Genomic DNA, 22,971 nt, shown 5'->3' with positions numbered 1-22,971 from the left:
TGGCTGGCTGGTTGGTTGGCTGGCTGGTTGGCTGGCTGGCTGGTTGGTTGGCTGGGTGGTTGGCTGGTTGGTTGGCTGGGTGGTTGGTTAGTTGGGTGGTTAGTTGGCTGGGTGGTTGGTTGGTTGCTGCCTGGTGCAGTGCTAAAGTTCCCTGTCCCTGTGCCTTCAGCAATGCTTCTTTACATTTCAGGAGTGCCAGTTAGGTCTTAGAAGCTACAGTAGGCATTTTTTCAGATAGTTATTTGTTTTTATTTTTAAACGTATCGGTTTTTTTCTTAAACTTAAGGATATGTAGATTTTCAAAAATGGGTTCTGTCTGGGCATTCCCTTATAAATAACAAATGTAGGAAATTGGAGATGAGAAGCTTTTAAGCAGCAATATTTGATGTGGTGATATTCACTAGGATCTGGCCAGTAGCATTTCTTACCAGGTAGAGCTAAACTTGTGTGCTGCTTGTTGTGTTAGCCCATTGTTAGCAGCTGGTAGGAAATAGTTTGTGCTTTCAGCAAGCTAGTGAAACATCAGCATAATCCTACCTGAATTTTCATGTAAGCCTTCAGAACAGAGCCAATAATATCCTTCCACTCATGTTTCCAATGGAAGGTTTTCCCCAGCAGCTCATTTGGCATTGCAGCGGTGGCATCACCAAGTAGCTGAGATTGCTGAACAGATTGAGGTTTTCATGACCTTAACTTCTGAGAGGGAGCAGAGGGCTGTGTGCACTTGGCTTTTCACAGAGGCATTTAGTAAATCTTTTGAAGACAGCTTACAGATAAATGTTTTCTGTCGCAGTCTGTCTGGATGTTTGTGCGTCATTGTTGGATCACACTGAGCCCAGAATTTTCACTCTTTGGCTGCTTGCAAGCATTTGTTTTCCTGAGCCAGTGCAGGATCACCTCTCAGAGGTGATTTGCCCAGAGAAGAATTGTCAGTTCTTGCACCTGTGATGGATAGCTTTGTTTGCAAACATTCAGACTCTCCTCTGTCGCAGTGATCCCAGTTCATTCACCCCATGACAAGGAGAAATTCTGACAGACACTGAAACACGTGCCAGATGGGAAGGAGAGGGCTCTTCTCTGATTTCCTAAGGAAACGAGCACATGGCCAGGTACTTCAGCAGCTGTAAACATGATTAATATTAAACTGCATCTTCAGTCGTTCAATTTGGACACACGGTGGAAAGAAGTCCTGGATGAAATCCTGGCTATGCTGGAGTCAGCAGAGATTTTATATTGACTTCACTGATGGGATTTTGTGGGACTCAGGGTGTTCCTGTTACTGTGTTTTGTCATCCTCCTTGGTCAGCTTGAGCCGGAGGAAAAATAGATGTATTATTTTGGTGGCTGCAGTGCTCAACCCATTCCCTTCTGCTGAAATAGAGGAAGGTGGGTTATGGACCTTTTGCTCTTTCTTTTTCCTTCTCTCTCCGCTGTTTCTGTCCTTAGGGATATGATTTGCTCTTCTTTGTCAGTTGAGAAATCAGCTATTGAAATGGAGAAATATGTTCTATCAGTGTCACTAAATCCAGCAATTACAGCAGACTAAGATTGTGACAAGGTTAACTTCTGAGCAATAGGGTTTTAAGGTGTTACATTCATTCTCTGTCTTCTGCAGTCCCACTGCTCAACGTGCCACTGACTTTGTACAGAAAATGTGAAATTCTGACTTTCTCTTACTAACATGCCCTAAAGCTGCACAACAAAGTGGCGTTTTCCAGTGAGATGTGAAAAAGAGGACTTGAGCCGGCACGAAGAAGCATTGAAAGTGTAAGGAAACAGGACAAAAACAAATGGGCAGCAATTTTGAGTGATACAGCTCAGATGATAGTTAATATTTTTGGTGACTTGAGTCTCCTGGGCTTTGCAGCTTAATTTGAGCAAGTGTTTCATCTGGCACTTCTGGTGCTTCTGTAGTTCTCCAGACGCTCAGGCAAATATTTACATCTCACTCATCTTGGTAGCACAACTGCAAGTCTTTCAGTTAAATATCTGGAGACGTTGTGCTTTTATGTTACTGATACTTCTGTCTCTGTTCCCTTGCCTGCGTATTGGCTGGCCGAGGTGATCTTAGTGGTCCTTCCAGCCCTTACGATTCCACAGTATTTATTAAAAATAAATAGATCTGTGAATACTTCCAAAGTGAAGCATATCTTTAACGCCAAGAGCACTGTCCTTTCCTTTTGTTCCCAATTCAGCACGGAATGTGCTGTAACGGGCAGTTCTGGAAACCTCCATGCGGTATTTATTTGTGTAATAAGACTGGAATTTTCCATTGATTCGAAGCCACCGGATGAATTCAAATTGCTGGCGTTTGTATGGAGCCAGCAGCAGTGGGCTGCAGCACCTCAGGACTATCCTGCAGTATTAAATAAGAGCAGTAATTGCCTATGAATGAGGAGAGCACGGAGCAGGGGTGCAGACAGGGCTTCCTCTGACCTGTGCGCATTGTGCCACAAATCCCTTAATCAGATTTGTGCCGCTTGATTCTTGCATCCACAGAAATTCAGCTGGAGGATCAGGGCCTGAAGTAGTAAAAAATCAATTAATACGACTTTCTAATTTGTGCGCTTGACAAAAACGCATATAAATAGGGGACATTTTTCTACTGAAGAGGGCCGCACTGAAAGATTGTTAATTGGATTTTCATTGTGATTGACAGCCCTCGATTATGACAGTAACTTTATTTGGCTGGACTGTTAGAGCCCTCTTGTTGGGATTTCTTCCATCAAAGCTCTTTTTCATCCGCTGAATTCCCGGCGGAGCTGCGGTGGCTGTGAAAGAGCCTTTTAGCACCTTTGTTGCAGCCATCCCTGGTGATGATTGGGCCCAGCTGGTAGCGGAGAGGAAAATGTCCCTCTCACAAAGAGGTTGTGTCTCCCGTCCCCACGGCTTCGATAATTTTAAGAGCCCCAGAAACCTGTTGAGGATTAGAAGTAGCTTTAGATGTGAAATGAGTGTTAAGTATTAGTAATCGGGAGATTAGGGCCCCGGGGACAATGGGAGATAAACAACTGCAATTAAGGCAAATCTGCCAGAGTAAACAAAATTTAGCAGAAACAGATGCCCTAACCATTTTGGGGGATTGATTGGAGGGCACCGAGGAATCGATTTTTGTCTTGTTTACACTTCCAAACCCCTGTGATAAACCGGGAGGCTAAATATTTCATAGCGCCTGATTTTAGTTAATTTTTTTCCAGCTCCTCACAGTGGGTCTGCGCTCGTCTAACAGTGACCAGGCCTGAGTTTATTCTGCGTTCACAGGGAGCAGCTAATTGTCTATGAAGGGCCCCTGTGTTTAAATGGGCTTGACAGGAATTTAAATTTTGTTTCAATCAACCTCCATGCTCGCAGCCTGCTCCAGTTTCTAATTTTTAAATTAAAGATGATTTTTGAAGCCGGGGCTGCCGCAGAGCAGGGATGCACAGCTTTATGGAGGCTGCAGCAGCAGAGCGCGACGGGCACGGCCCCGAAATGCACCCCGTCCCATCAGCATGGCTGCTCCTTCCTGCTCAGTGGGACGCACTGCCAGAGCGTGAGGAGGGGAAGGGTCCAGCAGGAAGACTGGAGCACAGTCATGGTGTTCTTGTGCTGGATTCGAAGGGATTTCTCCTCTTCCCAAGCCAAGTGGTGACAGTGTGCTTTGTGCTCTCCGTGTTTTCCATAGGGCTCCGTGCATCTGTCTGCTCGTGGCTCTGTGGCTGTGACACAGCACAGCTCGATGCTATCTGTGTGCTTCAGCATTCAGCACTTGTTCTGTTTAATCTGTCAGCAAACGTTGGGATGTTTCTTTGCACGATGTTTGGTGTTCAGCCGTGTGATGGGATGCAACACTACGGGGTACTTCTGAAACCAACCTCATGGCATTTGCTACCCCAAGGTAGAAAACATTGAGGATGCTGTTTGAATTCTGTCCATCTCAGTAATTTTCTGTGTTGGCAGAAACCATTTCCTCAAAGCTTGTAGGAAGCATCTGGTTTTTTCCTTCCTTTTCTCCCTCTCTGGGAAATTTTTGTTGGAAGGAAATACTCCATCCTCAGTTTTCAGTGCTTGACTCTCTCTGGTCAGTGGTGTGCTTGCAGGGAGCCATGAGCTGGAGCACACTGCTCAGGAGGCATCTGCGTCAACATGTGAGTTTGGTTCAGGTGTGCATTCTTGGTCTGAATCTCCAGATCTTTCAGAGCTGCCAACCACACTTTCATTCCCATCACGCACAGCTCTCAAAGCTAATGAATCGAATTGATTTCAAATGAAACCCAAGCGGAGGATGTGCTCCAGGCACGTGCCTCGTGCTCTGGCTGCAGACGGGTGCTGCGTCTGCAGAGCAGACCAGAGCTGGTCAAAAGCAAAACCTCCTCCATCCCCAAAACCCTGCACCAACCATTTCACTCTGCAGATCTGCTTCTGCTGTTGACAGCTTGCTAATGTTGACATAGTCTATCAGCCTTGGGCCACTCTCTCTATTCCTCTTCCACAGCTCTTCTTAACCTCAGCAACACTTGCAGAAGCGCTCTCCAATTATATTTTGGTTGCCTTTTTTTTTTTTTTTAGGAGTCATCATGAAAAATACCTTTGCTGGGAGTGAGCTCGTTTTGTTAGCTGAGCACCACGAGGCGTGCCAAGCACCGTTATCGGCTCCACAGCAAACAGCAAAAAAGCAGAGCTGCTGTGGGAAGAATGATCTGCAGATGGGCGAATAGATTCCGCTGTGCCACAGCCAAAAGCGGGGCTCTGTGTGAATTTTAGGCTGGTAATGCACCGCAGTGAGAGTGTAGCACAAATCAGACCCACCCTGCACGCAGCGTGGAGGAGCTGAGTTGCATGCAGTCAGGTCTGTGCTACAGATGTCGAATGAGTTGCACTGCTTGTTGCTGACCTGAGCTGCAGAACAAATGCTCTCTTGACTCTGAGTCTGGACACGGGGGTCGGGTTTATGGGACTGCCTGGAGGGCTACGGCCGATGCCCAGAGCCTCAGAGGAAGGTGGAAAAAAGAGCTTTAATCATCATGGATGATGTGCATTACTGTCTGACAATGGAAATTCAGATGTGCTGCTGTGTGGGCAGCTCCTCTGTAGGTACAGGTTTTCAGGTTTAAGTGAAGCTGGTCTTCCTGTGGTGCCTGATACGTTTTCTATCACTATCTTAAGTATCATTGGAGGGATGAAACCATTACAGCGCTAATCTAGACAGCCGTGGTTCTGCCATTGACCTAGGCTAATCTGCCTTTGCAATTTCAAGAAGTATGTTTGACTCCTCTGAAAGTAACCTTAAATTGTAGTCTTGTAAGAATTCCAGAGCTGTATCCTTCACTCCTTCTCCTAATGAGGTTATGACCAAATGCTCATTATAATTGCTTTAGACTCCTTTTAATTTTCAAGCTTATTAATCATAAGAAGAGTTATTTAAAATTGCATAAATTAATCTTAGATTAAAAGCCCATCAAAGCCTCGAAACAATTAAGAATAAGTAGGATTTCCCTGGGGCAGCAAGTTTTATTTTAATAGTGTAGTCAGGTGGATATCAGAACATTGAAGTATGGTAGTGATTAATGTATGCAAAATTTAAATGAGAGTTTTTAAATGGCAAATCTAAATCACATATTGACCTAACTGTAGGCTTTAACTGCACTGTCTGTCATATATTTAAACTGTTTAGTAATCAGCATTTTAATTACAGTGTATGTTCGGGAGGCCATGCAACAAACAGAACTCAGCACTCTGACACTTTTAGCAGGCTGAGGCTGTGCTGCAACTGCTCAGCATAAGGGATGAAGAAAAAGCTTCGAGGAGATCACAGTACCTCATTCTGCTTACAGGCGTTTCTTGTCCCTGCTTCAACTGTGACCATAAAATACCATGGACTGATGCAGCTGCTGACCCTCTTTGCTGTCCGTGTTCTCACAGGCAGAAGCTGCAGGTGGTGTCCCTGCAGGGTGGGAGATGTGGAGCAAACTTCATCTTCTGGGTGCTTCTGTTTGGTGACCCTTGAGTCTCTCTGTCACCCTGAGCTCTGCAGACCTGAGGACCTGTGTCTTTGGCTCCCACTGTAGGGGATTTCAGTCTTATGGCTTATGGAGGTGCTGGCATTTTCATCGAATGCAGTGAGACGCCATCCTTGCCCTGAATAGTGGATGGAATGAGGGGAGAGAGATGGGCTGGTAGATGCTTAGTACAGCATCAAACATAGCCGTGCAAGTACATAAGAAGAGCTAAACTTGCTGTCGTTTGGCACCTGCAGTCCCATCACTGCAGGAGTAGCACAGGAGAGGCAAGGAGCTGCCATTTGTGGGGAACTGTGTCTACTAAAGAAAGGGTTGACCTTGCTGGAGCTTTGGGAAACTGGGACGTGCTTTCTGGACTCCCAATCACTGCTTTCCCAAGCACCCGTCCTGTTCCCTAAGGGGTCACCCATCGTAGCCAGAACACTTGCTAACATTGCAGAAGTACAGCAAGGGGTGTAACGGATGGGATGGATCACAAATAGTGTCTTACAGGGTCTTTCCATCCATGCAATCATCCTGTGTCTCCACAGGTCAGCGAGAGTGTTTGAAGCCCTCTGATTTTTTACCCTGCTCGAACCTTAGAGGTGAGCAATGGAGGGAAGGTGGCCGCACAGAGCAGCCCAGGGAGGGCTCTGACACCACTGTGCCTGAGAATTAGCAATATTCTGGGAGTCGACGGCAGAGTATTGGCCTGAGGATTCCTCGCTGCTATTCCTGGCTGTGGGAGCAGAAATCGGCCTCGTGGAGAGCTAGCACAGATAATTAGAGCAGCGTCTAGTTTGGCTTGTCCTTGGGGGCAGAAGCTCTAGATGTGAAATCCTGCTCTGCTGGAGGAGGTGGCAGAGCAATGACATCCTGCGTGTGCTGAGGACAGCAGAGGTGGGAACACAGGTCAGTGTGGGGTGCTTTGTGTTACTCGAGTGCTTTGTCTTTCCATGTGTCCTGGGAAGGAGCTCCAGGGCTGAGGTTTGTGATGGTTGTTTTGGAGGTCTGACTTGTGTTCCCATTAAACATGTGAATGAGCAGAATTTCCTCTCGAGCACGTGCCCTCAGTTGATTACAAACAGCATACAAACAGTGGTAGCAATGGGAGAACGAGCTGGGCTGATAACTGTGGTGCGCTCTTTGCAGCCAAGGTCTTGTTTTCCAAACCTGCAGAGCTCACACTCCTTCAGACAGCCAGGGATGAGTTGTTCCTTGGATTTAGTGTTGCACTGGGGCAGTCTGACCATCCCAGCTGCTTTGGGAGCAGAAGCAGTGCCTTGTTTGGGTCATGTTTAATGGCACTTTGTCAGGGATGGGAGGATGGCAGGAGGAGCAGAGATGTCCAGATTCCATTTTATTCTTAAAAGATGCCCCAGTTCTCATGCTTTTGCAGAAAAAATCTCTGTGTTGAGGCATCTGATGCACCGCAGAGACACCCAGTGCTGCAAGGCAGTGCCATGCTGTTCCTAATATTGCCTAATAAACTGCTGCATTGTCTTCTCCCTCCCCCTTACAAAATGGCATCAGTCGCATGTTAAGCGGAGAGTGAGCTTCCCTTAAAGCAGCCTGTAGCCATCAGTAATATTTATTTTCTCTATTTGTTTTAAGCCTGTGAAGACTGTGGTTTCCTCCATACTGTCCTGATGGAGCCCTGACCAGCAAGCGTGCAGTGCCCCTAGCCCTAATGTGCCATTAATGATAGGTTAATGTACAGTATAATGTTTTTTGGACTATGGGTTCATTACACTTCTGAGTGCAAGGTCCTTCTGCAGAGCGCCCAAGGTCCCATTGCATTATATCATGCAATAAAAATACCCTTTTCATATCACACGCTAATAAACTGTATTTGAAATGCTGTCTAAGGGCACTGCCATCGTCTTGATAGTCCGTGTCTGCAACAGTTGGGGTCTTTTTATTATGGTTTTTGTGTGTGTGTGTGATGCCCAATTCAGTTTTTTAAAGGAGATGAGTAATTTGTCGGTGCTTCTTTGTAATAAATGGGGCACAGTCCTTTCACTTCATAGTCCTTGGGGGAGGAGGGGGCCTTTAAAAGAGAGCGCTGGGAGGATTGTGCTGTGTGCTTTGTGCTTGTGAAGAGCTCCGGGATGGCTGGAGAGCCATGGTGGTGTGCCCATCCCTGTGCCACCCCTGTGCCATCCAAGCACATCGTGTAGCAGAGGAGCCCCTCTGTGGAGTGCAAAGTGTGGCTGAAAGCATGGAACTTTTCCCCTTGAATAATGGCCGTTTAATTGACTGGGCTAAATGATTGATGGTGCGTGGGCAATGGGTTGGAATTACCAGGGCTGTGTGCTCAGGGGGGCACTGCCCTCTTAATTTCATGTCAGATATTTAAATCCTTTCTCTCCCCCTCTGCGCAGTGCTTCCCTTGGAAAGAGTTAACCTGTCTGGTGGGACACTGCAGTGCAGGGAACGTACCCTTTATCAAAGGAACGAGATGAGACAAGTTCATTTAAAAAGCCTGGTTTGTCATTGTTTATCTAATTTTCAGCGTTGACACACAAAATTAAGTGGGCTGACACTCACTGCAGCCCCGTCCTGCCTGACCTTTCCTGCTCCTCTGCTTCCCCTCCTGCAGCAGTGGCTGCATGCCTTGCCAGACCCCAGCCGGGGGTGGGGATGGCATTCTGGGGGCTTTTCAGTGTGTTTTCTGCTGCCTGGGCCTCCTGGCTGTGCTGTTTGCCACGTGGGTTCAGTGCTGAGGGTTTATAGAATCATAGAATGAGTTGGGAGAGAGACTTCAAAGATCATCTCGTTCCAACCACCCTGCTGCAAATGGGCATTTGTGCAAATTATGGGGACAAGACTGAACACAAGCACAGTATGCCAATAAAAACGCGCCAATAATTTCAGGTTGGATATTAGGAAAAATGCGTTCTCAGAAAGAGCAGTGCTGCACAGCACAGCTGCCCGGGGGGTGGTGGGTCCCTAACCCAGGGGGTGCTCCAGAACCATCCGTGGAGATGTGGCACTTGGGGACGTGGTCAGTGGGCTTGGGTTGGGTTTGTCTTCTCAGAGGTCTTTTTCAACCTTAGTGATTCTGTGATTCAATGGAACTTTGCCACAAGTGGGCCTAGGGCAGGTCTGATGGGCTCATGCCTTGTCCACAGTTGTGTACTGCTCTTTGTGTGCGTTTGTTGCAGGTGTGATGCAGCAGCAAGGTGCTGCTGAGCGAGGCCAGGTATCAGGAGCAGCGCTGACTTGAGGCTGTGCGTGGACCTGGTGCACCTTCCTAGTTGTCAGTGCCTGACCTGAGCACACTGGGGGCTGCCCACCAGTACAGGTCCTACTAGCACTGTAATCTGAGGAAATTCCTCTCTGGAGCAGTGGAAAACAAGAGAAACCAAACAGTGGTTTCAAGTTAAACTTCTTTCTAGGAAGAAAAGTGTGTAAAACGTGGGGTTTCCCATGGAGTAACCTCACAAAACAAAGCAGAGGGTGTGAGCAACATGGCTCACTGACATCTTAAACACCTCGTAGCCTACGTTCTTCCCCTGCGTGTTGCAAGTAGCTGAACTGCATGGATATTCCAGGCATGAGATGCCTTCCTCTGCAGGGAGCCTCTCCATCGTAAAGGAGATTCATGGGAGAAGCGGACGTCTTTAATAGCTTTGTTTTAATTGCCCCAATGCATCTGCTCTTCCTTGTCTGTGGGCTTCGTTGTTTCTCCCTAGTTCTCACTGGTGTCCTTGGCTGCTTTTTTGTTTAAGAGGCCAGACAGGTACCTCTAGGCTGTGTTGCTTAGAATAAGCCTTTACTTTAATGTGCACTTTTGCACCCACCATACCGCGGTGCTGTGCACAACACACTCACACCGATTCTTTCAGCACTCAGTGAGGCAGCAGAAGCCGTGTATTCCCTTTTTTCCGTGTGCTGGGGGAGGTCCTGCAGCTTTGTGGAGGTCACACTGGGAAGTACATGGAATATCTGCAGGATCCTGTCCCTGGGGTGCAGGCTGTGCTCCTTCCAAACGGTTTCCATGGGTAGAATCAAGGAATATTTCAAGCAACAGCAATATTTCACACTGCGTTTGTTTATTAAACCCATAGGGCATGTGCAGGAAGGGATGAAGAATAAGTTGTGGCCTTTCTGTAGCATTATTCCTGATGTTAGACATTCAAGACCAAAGCTAAAGATTTCTGATAGCCAGGTGTTGGGAAGGAAGAGACGTTGTCCATATGCTCAGTGCCGCGAGCATCTGTGTGCTCAAATGCATCATTTTAAGCTCATCCATCTTCTGCTGTAGCATCGAGCTGGCTGCTGCCATCGTCAGACTCTCAGATGGGCTGTGGTACCCCTGGGAGTGCTCCTCGGTGGCCATTTCCCAAGCAGAGCTCACGTGTGTCCACGTGGGTGCAAAATTCAGAGCTCTGACAAATGTGAAGTTGTTCTCTGCAGCCCAGAACGGCTGAAAGGAAGCGATCTGCTTCCCCAGAGAAAAATATAAAACAGAAAAAAAGATTGAAGGCTGGGGGGAGAAAATATCCATTTCTGCAGCAGTTACAAAGAGCAAATTTAGAAAGATCGATCACAGTGGCAGAGAGCGATGCTCGGTTCCAGAGGCCTGAGATAAAGGTCGGGGCTGGTGGCTTGAGCCTGGTGGGAAGCACTGACAATCTGAGCAGGGAGAGCGAGTTCCTGGAGCTGACTTTGCTTTGGGAAGCTCTTGCGTCTCCATGTTTGTTCTGTGCATCATGGTGGGAATGAGTTCCTGAAGGTGAAGGAAGCAACTGGCTCCCAGCAGTGACTGAGTTCACCTTTATGTGTTGGTTAGCGAAGTCTTGCCTCTTACTGTGTTATTTCTCCATCCGCACGTGGAGGAGCCCCATTTGTACCACTGGGATGGTACAGAAGAGGTTGTGATGTGAGAATGAAGACCAAGTGACCGCCAGCCCTGCTTGTCGAGGGATTGCACAGAGCAATCGTGTGTCCTTCTGCAAGGCAGTGAGCCCTGCAGCACCTCTGCTAACCCAGGCAGCTCTGGACCTGGACCCCATAGGACTAAGATGGATTTGTGCTGGGCTCTGCTGTGCGTGCGTGGAGGTCACCCTGCCTTGTGCATCGCCCCTTCTGTGCATTGCCCATTCCTCGCACTGCCTTTGCCCAAAGCCCATGGAAGGGCATCATGGATGCAGCCATCCCAGAGGGTCGAAGCATCTCGCACTTGCTCCTTCCATCGTGTAGATCGTGACGTGTTTTATCCCTGCAGCTCCTCTGTTCCCTGGCCCTGGCCTGCAGAGTGTTTTATTGCTTTGAGCTGGCGCTGCGAGGATTTATGGTGCTGTGTTCAGCCCGGTGCTGCCTCGTGGCTGTGCTCGGTGCCATCCTGCCCTGCTGACCCCCCAGTGCGCCCAACGCCGCTGTGCCAGCACTGCATCACTGTCCCCAAGGGTCCCCACATCAACACTGGTTACTTTCAGGCGCTGTTTGCAAGAGCTGTGAAGTTTAGTGTTGCAAAAACCGAGCTGCTTTTGAGTGATTTGGAGGAGAGGTTTTCATCATCTGTGATGGTTTCTCCTGGCGATTGCTTTCTTTCAGCCATTTATGTAATTGCGGTACTTGGTTTCCTGTGGATTTTTATACTTCATTTGAGATTCATCCGAAGATGGCATGTTCCCATCTCTAGGAATGGGGCCAGATTGAGCTGCCTAAGCTGGCTGCTGAAACTGCACGCTGTATTCCTGTTCTGATTTTCTGAGGTGTCTCAGCCAGTAACAGCCCTATGATTCCATGGGGCAGCGTGTTGTACAGCCATCCCTCTTTCCATCATACGTGAGTGCCCACAGTGGCTTCTCACAAAGGCCTGTTGGGGTTGTGCATAGGTGAGATTTCAGTTTCATTGTCAAGTGATGGCTCCAAAGGCCACACACAGCTCACGTCCTGCTGCAGCTGCGACGTAACACTTGGAGGGACGTGGCACTTTCTGTGTGACTCACACAACCCTAAGAGTGAGGGTGCACACAGGGCAAGGTGTGGGGTTTGTACTGACTGAAGTCAAGGGTGCAAATATATGTGTACAAGGTTATTGCTACGAGTGTGTGTTCGTGGTGGCGTGATTCAGGCTATGCCCCTAGATAGGGGAAGCATTTTGGAGTGTGACCCAGTTGGACAATTTCCTTTAGGATTGGGCTGGATTACTGCTGGGTTGCGTTGCGTTAGGTTGGATTGGATTGGATTGGATTGGATTGGATTGGATTGGATTGGATTGGGTTAGGTTGGATGATGTTAGATTGGGTTGGGTTATGTTGGATTGGGTTGGGTTTGGTTGAGTTAGTTTGGGTTCGGTTGGGTTGGTTGGGTCAGTTTGGGTGGGGTTGGGTTGGGTTATGTTGTGTTGTGTTGTGATGTTATTTGCACAAAGGGGCCATTAAAGGGAGAAAGTTAAGAGATTGTGGACCTTTAAAACCTGTGGGTCAGTGACCTCAGTGAAGAGTTAGGAGTCCTCCAGCCTCCTCTTTTCTATATCAGTGATGGACATGGATAATATGCATCCAGCTGAAAGCCCACTGATTGCAATCCCACTTTCATTGCAACCGCAGAATTTTCCAGTGTATTTTTTCTAAAACACGAATGAGATCAGCTCTCTCAGGGTCTCTCTCTCTGTGTCTGTTGGCTAACCCTTCCTGTCCCGTTTGCAGGGCCACCCGTTCATCGTGCAGTACAACGACGGCCATGCAGAGGTGGTTTCCATGTGGGTGTGCAGGACGTTGGAGGAGCGGCGCTCGGCGCAGGGCGCACCGTGAGCTGCTGGGTCGTGGGACAGAGCTTTGGGCTCCCCCCATCCGGGTCATATTGTGCTAAAAAGCAACACAATCTTTTGGGATGTTGGTTGTTGCCTTCCTCCCTCCCGCGCAGACACGTTAAGGAATTCCCTTCACACGTTTCTCTCGTTTAATGTCCTCAAATTAATCTTCAGTTAAACTGTACACAGCCTTAAAGCGAGTATTTTATATCTCTATTTTTTTTTTTGTTATTGAATGTATTGTATATTTCATGGCTCCAGAGTATTTTTGAACTTAGTTTTGCTATTGTATGGCTGACCAGCAGGCTGTTCCGAGGGCTGGAGGAGGAGCCGTTGGCTGTCTGGGGAGTGTGGACATCCACAAAACACCTGTTTGAAATGGGTTTGATATTTTTAAGGACAAAAAAAAAAAAAAAGAAGAAGAAGAGGAAGGGAGAGTGTGGAGTTGCTGGTCCTGGGAAGAGGCCATCACCCCGCTGCAATACGAGCATTGCAGGGGCATCGGCCGTGGTGTCCTTGGATGGCAGGTGCTGCACAGTGCTGCATCCCATCGCGGGGGCAGAGCTGTGCTGAGGGACGGTGCTGCGTGCCCTCAGGCTGTGGTTTCACTGATAGTCACAGTTAGTGGCTCATCTCCCCGTGGCTGGGAGCACACAGCAGCCCCCGGCACGCGACAGCAGCGCCACTGCTGTGGGGCACGGTGTGAGCAGGGGGGGGGAGCGCTGTGCCCAGGTGTCCCTGCCCCGATCCCCTGTGTGCTGTGGGCAGGGATGGGCACAGCACTCACTGCTGTCGTGCAGAGCACCCAGCTGTGCTCCCAGTGGAGCAGGAACACTTCCAGCATCTGTGCTGTGTGTTTGCTGTCCCTGCTGTCCCTGTGCGTGCTGGGCGCACCGTCGATCCTTACATTAAGGCACTGGAGGAGCAGAGGGCAGAAGGCGCTGTGGGAGCTGAGGGTTTGCTCAGCAAACTGCACACCTTGGGCAGGGGGGGGAGGATGGGGGTTTCCTTTGCTCGTTTTTGCCTTAGAAATAAACTTTTGCTATAAGAAAAGCTCAGGTAGTGCATTCTATACCAGCAGCTTTAAGAACAAACAGTGAAAAATGCCTCCCCAGTCCCTGGAAATCGTAAATGTTCCTTTGGAGAAGACTTTGCTTCCTTCCTTGGAGGGATCATTCGTCTTCTTTTGAAGTATAGGGGTTGCAGGCACGAACTTATAGACTAAAAGTTTATCTTAATTGCTCTGATGTCACCGCCTCCCCGGCAGATAACAGCGCAATGAATGAGTCAACAGGACCCCACACCTTCAGGTCCTTTTTCTAAAGTGAGACAAATTTCTTCCCTTGGAGCCATGGGGACCGCGGGCAGCTCGCCTGTTTGTTTATCTCCCGCGGTTCGCTTTGGCTTTTTCTGGCTAAAAAGTCTCTCCCTCGGGTTTAGGTAAGAAGTCGGTAGGAGCAAAGCTGTGCCTTGGGGGGAGCGATGGCACCGGCTGGGATCCGGTTGTGATCGCTGCTCCCCGAAGCCCACCGCAGGGATGGGGTGCATCCAGGCTCCGTGCACAGGGGTTGGGGCTGCTCCTCCCTGCTGCAGCTTTCTGAAGCCGGAATCGGGGCGTTCCTCGGCCGGAAAGCTTGAAGAAAACAGCGCCGTTACACCCTGCAGCCACGTCCCGCTCAGCCGCAGCACGGGGCGGTGTGTGAACAACACCTGAGCGAGGATGAACGCCCTGCGTGGATGTGGGCACAGGAGCTCGCAGGCTCTGCGATGAACCACCGTGCGCGTGTGAAATCTGTGCAGGATTTGGAATGCGTGCAGCTTTCCTCTGCCCGTCACCTTTGCTCATCCCACGAGCCCGGGGCAGCACGGAACACCTTCAGTTTCTCGCGTCCCGTGCCCGTGTGCATCCCGCTGCCAGCTTTCCGAAGGCGAAGTGTCACTCTTTGTTTTCTGACTAACAGCCTGTGTGTGTGTGTGTGTGTGTGTGTGTGTGTGTTTGTGCAGGCAGACATCTGGCAAAATATAAAAGCAGAAAGTGGGAACTGCAGCAGGAGGCGGCTTGGAAGGCTGCGCGGTCCCAACGTGTCCCTTCTGCCGGACAGGGACAAACAGCGGCCGCCGACCACGCAGCTCCACCGACACGTGGAGCAGCTCCGAGGGGCTCCGCGTGCTCCTCCGCCGTCCAGGAGCCGGCACTGACCCTGCGAGCAGCGCGGGGACTCCGCGGTCCCGCCGGGAAGGTGGCACTGAGGGCTGCCAAGGGACGGGGCTGAGCACAGGGAGCTCTGTCTGCCTCTGTGATGCGGGGAGGTGGGACTGGGGCCGAAGCAAACCTCGGGAGCCGCCCCAGATCTTTGGGAGCTGCAAAGCAAGGCGCTCAGGATCCGACTTTTCTGAAAGGCGCTCAGAAGCTTCTTATGCTGTGCAGGGCTGTTTGCAGGCGGCTTGCCACAGCCACCCACATCCCTACAGCTAACTTGTGCCTGCTCCTCCTTGTCCTTCCACCCTACACAGCTCCCCCCCCCCCCGGGCGGGACCAACCTGAACCCCAAACACCACAGCGCCCGCAGAGCAGCAGTGCTGCACCCCGTGACCCGTGAGGGGTCCGGAGTCCCAGTTTTGGGGAGCCCCATCCTCCACCTTCAGTGGGGACCCTCAGCCTAGGGCACCAAGCAGCAGGATGGGCTGAGCCGAGCGCTGCTCGAGGTGCTGCAGTTCTGGGCTGCCCGGCGCGGGCTCTGGAAAAAAAAAAAAATAATAATAATAATAAAAATCAAAATGATAATTGAAAAACAAAAGAAAAGGAAAAAGGAAAATAAATAAATAAATAAAACCACTCGATACGTTCAGATATTTTGGGCAGACGGAAATAGAAAGAAGGCAAAAATCAAAAGCTCGAAGGTGCGCGCCGATCTCCGCCGAAAGCCGCAGTGCGCGGAGCCGCGGTAACCCGGAGCGGCGCTCCCTTCGGGGGGGGCACAGCCGGAACGCGCTGGGAACGGATGGATGGGCTCAGCTTTCCGCGCTCCGCAGCTCTGCGGCTCCGGCGAACCCCTCGTCCTGCCGGAAGGTCAAGGTTTGTCGGCCCGGGCGATGGATGGCGGGAGGAGAACAACTCGCGGGGGGAGCAGAGCTGCGGGTCGGGGTGCTGCAGGTTCGGCACGGCCCGGTTCGGTTCGGCTCGGCTCGGGGACGAAGCGCCTCTTAATTGCTGCCCCGGGCGCACGGCGCTGCTTTAACCCCATCGATAAACTGCGGGCATCGATCGTCAGCGCTGCGTTCCTCCGCATCCCCCACAGCTCCTACACCGGGCCGGGCGGGATGGGGCTGAATTGGGCCGGGAGGTAACGGGGAGGGGAAGAAAGGTGAGGGGTAACGGGGAGAGCAGATGGAGGGGTGATGGGAGGATGAGAGGGGGGGAACGGAGTGGGGATGCACGGCGCTTGGGAGCACAGAAGGGGCATTCGTGAGACACAGCCGGGGGGCACACACAGGCGCCGGGAAAAGGGAAAAGGGCCCCGGGCTCTGTTCACCGCTCTGCGTATCTCTGCGCACCCGCGGGCGCTCCGCACGTCGGGGCGGGCGCAGCGCTGCCGGCCCGCAGAGAGCCGCCGCCCGCTTCCTTTGTCAATGTCCAGTAATTAAAATGTCACCGTTTAATTTTCAGGCCTCTCGGAGCAATCTTTTCCTAATAAAGAGTGTGATCGAAGCGCTCCTTCCCCCCCCCCTCGCTCCCCGCAAAGGGCCGCGGAAGGGGCCGTAAACGCAGAGCCGCTGCGGATCGATGGAGAGAAGCCCGGATTGATCGGCCTCTAAAATTAAATTTATTGGGGTCATGGTTTTATATGGTGCTGATACAACTGTTAAATGGGGAACATTCATTTCCAATAGGAGGCGTTTATTAAACTTCCACTGAATTAGACCGCCGTGATTTATGTGGCAATCTCGGCACAGCCCTCCAGGAGGGAAAGGGAGAGGCAGTGAGGGCCCTTCCGCGGCCGTCTCCGGGCGGTTGTTTATTTATCCCCACCCCCACCCCCCCGTGCCACGGCTCCATAAGTTTTAACCGAAATTATCCGCCGGGCTCAGCCGGGAGCGGCACCGCCCGCGGGTCCCGTCGGGGCGCCCCGCACCGCCCCGCACCGCGCAGCCCCGGGGGTGGAGGGGGGGGGTCGGGGGAGCCCCGCAAACGTCCCCGCTCCCGCGTGCGGCGATCGTTGAGCGTTAATTAGAAATTCATTACAATTAAAAGCCGCGCGCACACGCCTTAATTACATCTGATTTTTAATTCCGAATCCGTGTTTACACAGTAAGCGAGACGTACCTCCTGATTATCCCCAATACTCTTTATACTGTACTAATTATGTAAATTAAACCTAATTAACTGACAAAAACTGCAGTCAATTCAACTGTTCGAAGATAACGGAGGCGGCGAGGAGCGGAGGAGCCGCGGCCGTTCCGCGCTGTCGGGGCGGTGCGGTGCGGTGCGGTGCTGCGGGGCGCGGGAGCGGGGACGGCGGAGGGGGACGCGGTGGAGGCGCGGATTTGGGCCCCTCGGAGCCCCTCGACGTGAGAGCTGCCCGGTGCGGATGGGGCGTCGGGCTGCGGCCGGCGGTGGCACAGCGAAGAGGAGCGGCTCCGTGGGTACCGCGCGTGTTTAACCCCCACCCGTGAGCCCACCCCGCAAACACGAAAATAAGCGGTGAGAAGATGTGGCAGCGCCGGAGGGTCTCACTCACTCCCGGCTGGAGGAGGAGCGGGGATAAATAACTAAAAAAAAAAAAAAAGAGGAATAATTACCGGCTCGGGTTGCGGCCATTGCGGGAAGGCCGAGCCCGCAGCTCCCAACCTTCGGCTTCTCTCCCCGCCCCGCCCCGACGGGGCGTCCCGCACCCAAATTGCGGGGACCCGCAGCCACCTTCGGGCAGTGCGGAGCGGCCTCACCGCGGGGACGCAGCGCCGGGATCGGCTCCGCGGCCGCGTTTCTCTCCGCACCGCATCCTCTCGGCAGAGGGATTATAAAATAAACATAAATAATAAACAATAATATAGAGAGATAAATATATATCTATAAAAGCCATAGCCGGGGGCGACGCGCGCCGTTATTAACTTCTGTTTGATCAGTGTAATTGCGCCGATCGCGGCCGGACATGATGATTAATTACAGTTTAATTAATGTGGCCGTGACCAACCCACCCAGGGCGGGGACGCGGAGCCGGGGGGGGCCCTTCCACGCCGGCGGGACCGAAGGCCACCGGAGCGGTACCCCCATTCCTACGGCCTCCGGTCCGGCCGGCGTGGAGGAGACCCCCGGAGCGAACGAAAAACCGCGGCCGTCGCCCCCCCCTCCGCCTCCTCCCGGCGATTTCGTTACCGCCCTTCTGTCCCCCATCCGCGCATCCTCACCCCCCGGGCGGAGCTCTCATCCCGGCTACGGAGGAAAGGGGAAACGGCGGTGAGAAGGAAGTGGAAGATTCGTTGGGGCCCTAGCGGTGACCCCCCCGGGGAGGAGGGTTTTCGTTGCATCCCGCTCCCACCGGTACGTTACAACGAACCCCGGGGGGCGGCGCGGGCCGAAACGCGGAGGGACGCGCGGTAAACGCGCGGAGGGCAGAAGAGATGCGCGGAGAGCTGCGGATCCCCGCTCTTACCTCGGGCAGACCCGGGCGGGTCCCCGCTCGCTGGCGGCCCCCCGAGCCCCCCCGCCCCGCTCCGCTGTGCCTTAAAGCCGCGCCGTGATTGAGCGGAGCGCATCGGTGATTGACGGCCGCGGGGTCCCGGAGGCAGTTAATGTAAATATGCTGGTGCTAAGTGGGTGTGTCTTCCCGTTATTTTAGCTGTCACCGGATCAATGTGCGGCGGCTCCAAGTACGGATCCGGATCCTCCCTCGGCGGCGCGGTTGCCCACTCGCTCTTGTTGCATCGCGCCCGGGCGGACACGGAGGAAGCGGCCGCCCCGCAGCACCGCTGAACGCCCGCACCGCACCGCCCGTCCCCGCGGGGAGGAGGGGGCCGGGGGGGGCCCGCACTGCGCCCGGCGGCGGATGAGCGGCCCCGGGGCGGCGGATGAGCGGCGGCCCTTAACCTCGAGGAGCGCGGGCCGCTCGCACGTCCATCCCGGCTCCGCGCCGCGGTAAGTGATGGCGGTGCGGGGCGGCGCGGGGCGGCGCGGGGGAGCGATTTGGGGAGCGGTTCCCCCGTTCTTTCGTGCGCCGAGCGCGGAAGCCGCTTACAGCCCTCCTCGCTAAGCCAATTTGCCTCGTTCGCTTCCCTGCTGCTACGTGCGGCGGGGGCTGTCCGCCCCGGCCCCTATAATCCCCCTCCCCGCGCCTAATCGCCTCCCGGGGACGCTCGGCTGCAGGGCCCCGGCTCCAAGTTTCGGCCCGGCCGGAGCCGCTCCGCGCTCCCTCCGGTGAGGTGCGTTGGGGTACGGCACAAAGAGACCGGTGTCACCCCCGTCCCCCTCCCCATCTCCATCCCCGTTCCCGTCCCCGTCCACATCCTGATCGCCACCCCCATCCCGTCTCCGGTTCGGACGCCCTTGGCCGCAGCTGCGGAGCGGCGGTGCGGTGCGGGGCTGCGCGGAGCCCTCCGGGGCCGCAGCCGGGAACGTCCCCGCTGCTGCGCCCGGTGCTGAGGAGCGGGGAGCGGGGGGAAGACCGGAGGGGCCCCCGGAGCGCTCCTCACCGACGCCTTTCGCCGCTATTTTGTTTTGCAGGGGCGTTTTCGAGGGGAATGGAGGCGATCGGCAGTCAGCTGGGAAACGGGAGAGATGCAAGCTCCTCCCCAAATTCAAAGCAAGAGCTGCAGCCGTACCAGGGCTCCAATACCCTGAAGCCCAACCAAGTGGGTGAGACCTCTCTGTACGGAGTGCCCATCGTGTCCCTGGTCATCGACGGGCAGGAGCGGCTGTGCCTGGCGCAGATCTCCAACACTCTGCTCAAGAACTACAGCTACAATGAGATCCACAACCGGCGCGTGGCCCTGGGCATCACCTGCGTGCAGTGCACGCCCGTGCAGCTGGAGATCCTGCGGCGGGCCGGGGCCATGCCCATCTCGTCGCGCCGCTGCGGCATGATCACCAAGCGGGAGGCCGAGCGGCTCTGCAAGTCCTTCCTGGGCGAGCACAAGCCACCCAAGCTGCCCGAGAACTTCGCCTTCGACGTGGTGCACGAGTGCGCCTGGGGCTCGCGGGGCAGCTTCATCCCCGCCCGCTACAACAGCTCCCGCGCCAAGTGCATCAAGTGCAGCTACTGCAGCATGTACTTCTCCCCCAACAAGTTCATCTTCCACTCGCACCGCACCCCGGACTCCAAATACACGCAGCCCGACGCCGCCAACTTCAACTCGTGGCGCCGCCACCTCAAGCTCAGCGACAAGACGGCCACCGAGGAGCTGTCGCACGCCTGGGAGGATGTCAAGGCCATGTTCAACGGCGGCACCCGCAAGAGGACCTTCTCCCTGCAGGGCGCGGCCGGGGGCGGTCCCGGGGGGGGCTCTCCCGCCGCCAAGGCCCCGCTGCACCCCCCGCCGCCCGCCGGCCCCGAGCTGCCCCCGGCGCACAAGAGCCTCCGCTGCGGCGGGCAGGAGGCGCCGGGGGAGCGGGGAGCGCTGGGACTGCCGTCGGGGCACGGCGGGGCGGCGGGGGGGCACGGCGGGGCCGGCGCGGTGCGGAGCTACCCGGTGATCCCGGTGCCCAGCAAAGGCTTCGGGATGCTGCAGAAGCTGCCGCCGCCGCTCTTCCCGCATCCTTACGGCTTCCCGGCCGCCGCTTTCGGACTCTGCCCCAAGAAGCAGGAGGACGCGCTGGGCGGGGCGGGGGGCGGCGAGGCGGGGAAAGGCGGCGCGTTGCCGTCGGGGATGTTCTGGGGACCCCCGCACCCGCACCCCCCGCAGCCGGCCCAGCCGCCCCACCAGCCCGGCGCCGCCAAGGACGCGGCTGTGTACCCCTCGTTCCCCATGTTCTGGCCGGCGGCCGGCAGCCTCCCCGTGCCGCCCTACCCGGCGCAGAGCCAGGCCAAAGCGGCGGCCACGGCCGTGGTGGTGGCGGCGGCGGCGGCGGCTGCGGCGGCGGCGGCGGAGCCGTCGGGGCGGCACGGCGAGCTGGAGGGCTCGGAGCCGTCGGGCAGCGGGCGGAGCAGCGCGACGCCCCAAGAAGGCTCCGGGGCGGACGGAGAGCGCTGTCCCAGCGCGCTGTCCAGGGCGGCCGGCGAAGAGGAGCGCTCTGGCGACGAGGCCCTGCTGGGCCCGCTGCCCCTGCCCAGGAAGGGCAGCTACCTGTCCGCCTTCCGCCCGGTGGTGAAGGACACCGAGAGCATCGCCAAGCTCTACGGCACCCGCGAGGCGTACGGCGGGGCGGCGGCCCGAGCGCCCGGCTACCTCTCGCCGGACTTTCTCAGCGAGGGCAGCTCCAGCTACCGCTCGCTGTCCCCCGGGGGGGACACGGCCGAGGAGCCCGAGGTGGACGTGGAGTCCAACCGCTTCCCCGAGGACGACGAGGAGGACACCGCCGCCGCCGCGGAGGAGCGGGAGCCGCCGCCGCCCCGACTGCTGCCCGCGCCCGAGGAGCCGCTCCCCGCGGCGGAGGGGCCGGAGGAGAAAGGGGGCGACGGGGCGGCGGAGGAGGGGAGCCGGGGCCCCGACGGCAGCCCCGAGCGGAGCAGCAGCGGCGGCGCCTACGAGGTGCGGGGCCGGGGCCGGGGGACGCCTCGGGGTCGGCCCCGCGCCCTGACCGGCTGTTTTGTAGGTGTACGCGCCGGAACGGGGGGAGCACCTGCAGCCGCTGAAAGCCGCCGCGTCCCTGGGAGCCGCCTTCCTCTGCACCCCTGAAGCGAAGGGTAAATCGCACCGCGGGGGGGACGGGGGGGATCGGGCACGGCACGGAGCCGGCGGGGGCCTCCGGAGCGCCGCTTTCGTTTAGAGGCTTTCGGGCGAAAAAAATAAAATAAAATAAAAGGCAGCGAACGGATTTTGGAGAGGGGACGGGGCCGGCCGAGGAGCACGCGGGGCCCGCGGATGCCACCGGAACGGCCGTCGGGAGGGCTAGGGGCGGGGAGGGGAGGGGGCCGCCCGAAGGGGCAAAGCTGCCAGCAAGCTACTTTCCAACGGCAAAGCGATTAGGATGTCCTCTAAGAAGGTTTTAACGAGGGCTTTGTCCTTAATTATGTAATTAAGGATATATCAGGACCATACTTTCATTGCTTACGGTTGAAAATCGGTTTATTAACTTTAAGAGCAAGATAAAGAAGACAATCACTCGACAGCAGAGGATTTAGAGACCAGAAAATCCTATCAGGACCAAAGGAGCGTCTCGCATCCCAGCCCTGTAAATACTGACAGAGGTAAGTCCTCACCGCGGGGCGCTGCGCGGCCGCCCAACACCCTTCCTCCCCCCCCGCTTCCCCCGACGGCGCGGAAGGAGCTCCGAAATAAAAACAAGAATAATAAACCAACGCAGGAGAAGAGCTCGGCATGGAGGTGGCGGGGACGCAGTTGGTGGAAAAGGACATCGAGAACTTGGCCCGAGGTGAGAGGGGGCGGCCGCTGCGGGACCCGACGCCAGGGGAACCCCCCGACGCCCCCCGGGCCCCCATCGCGGCTCGAAGTCTTTGTGCTTTCCGCGGGAGTGATTAACTCCTGTGATTAATGCAATGTAATGCGATTAGCGCCGCGCTGAGCCGCTCCATATGGAAAAGCTCGCGCTCCCCCCAAAACCCGGCCTCGTGTTTTTCAACAGACGAACTGCAAAAACTCGTCCTGGAGCAAATGGAGCTGAGGAAGAAATTGGAAAGGGACTTCCAGAGCCTGAAAGGTACCGGGGGAGCCCCTCCTTGCGGCCGGGGCCGGGCGGGGCGGCACTGACCGCGCTGTGCCCGCAGATAACTTCCAGGACCAGATGAAAAGGGAGCTGGCGTACCGCGAGGAGATGGTGCAGCAGTTGCAGATCGTCCGAGGTGCGGCCCGGCCGCGGCCCGTCGCGATTCTTCCCTTTCTGTTTCGTTTCATTTAATTGTTTTTATTATTATTATTATTATTATTATTATTATTCTTTTAAATGTCTTTTATTGGTTTTATTATTATTTTTTAACATTTCATTGTTTTTGTTTATTTATTTATTTATTTAAAATCTAGTTCTTTTTATTCTTTTATTCTTAGGGTCGCGTTTTATTATTTCCTCGCGTTATTTCATTGCACTTTTACACCCGAGCCACCTACGGGCGCTGCCCC

General features: G+C 54.6%; 2 protein-coding genes across 3 annotated transcripts in view; both read left to right on the top strand.

The window, feature by feature from the left end:
• MAP2K5 (mitogen-activated protein kinase kinase 5) overlaps window positions 1–14,743 on the top strand; it is a 112,809-nt gene extending 98,066 nt beyond the window's left edge. Inside the window, exon 21 of one of the 2 annotated variants that reach the window (XM_042824763.1) lies at window positions 12,641–14,743. In XM_042824763.1, the coding sequence (XP_042680697.1) occupies window positions 12,641–12,745 (105 nt within the window). In that variant the 3' untranslated portion in view covers window positions 12,746–14,743. The remainder of the gene's footprint in view (window positions 1–12,640) is intronic. The other variant, XM_042824762.1, reaches the window with a different exon arrangement.
• A 4,736-nt stretch (window positions 14,744–19,479) lies between these two features.
• Window positions 19,480–22,971, top strand: part of SKOR1 (SKI family transcriptional corepressor 1) — a 3,935-nt gene continuing 443 nt past the window's right edge. Inside the window, exons 1-6 of the mRNA XM_042824565.1 lie at window positions 19,480–21,426; window positions 21,491–21,581; window positions 21,978–22,085; window positions 22,202–22,270; window positions 22,481–22,555; window positions 22,623–22,697. Coding sequence (XP_042680499.1) covers window positions 19,480–21,426; window positions 21,491–21,581; window positions 21,978–22,085; window positions 22,202–22,270; window positions 22,481–22,555; window positions 22,623–22,697 — 2,365 coding nt within the window. The remainder of the gene's footprint in view (window positions 21,427–21,490; window positions 21,582–21,977; window positions 22,086–22,201; window positions 22,271–22,480; window positions 22,556–22,622; window positions 22,698–22,971) is intronic.

This window comes from Centrocercus urophasianus, unplaced genomic scaffold, assembly GCF_019232065.1.
Source record: "Centrocercus urophasianus isolate 14NV4802_14NV808 unplaced genomic scaffold, USGS_Curo_1.0 seq_23, whole genome shotgun sequence".
Taxonomy (NCBI): domain Eukaryota; kingdom Metazoa; phylum Chordata; class Aves; order Galliformes; family Phasianidae; genus Centrocercus; species Centrocercus urophasianus.
Note: the sequence above shows the minus strand (reverse complement) of the source record. Positions and strands in the feature narration are given on the sequence as shown.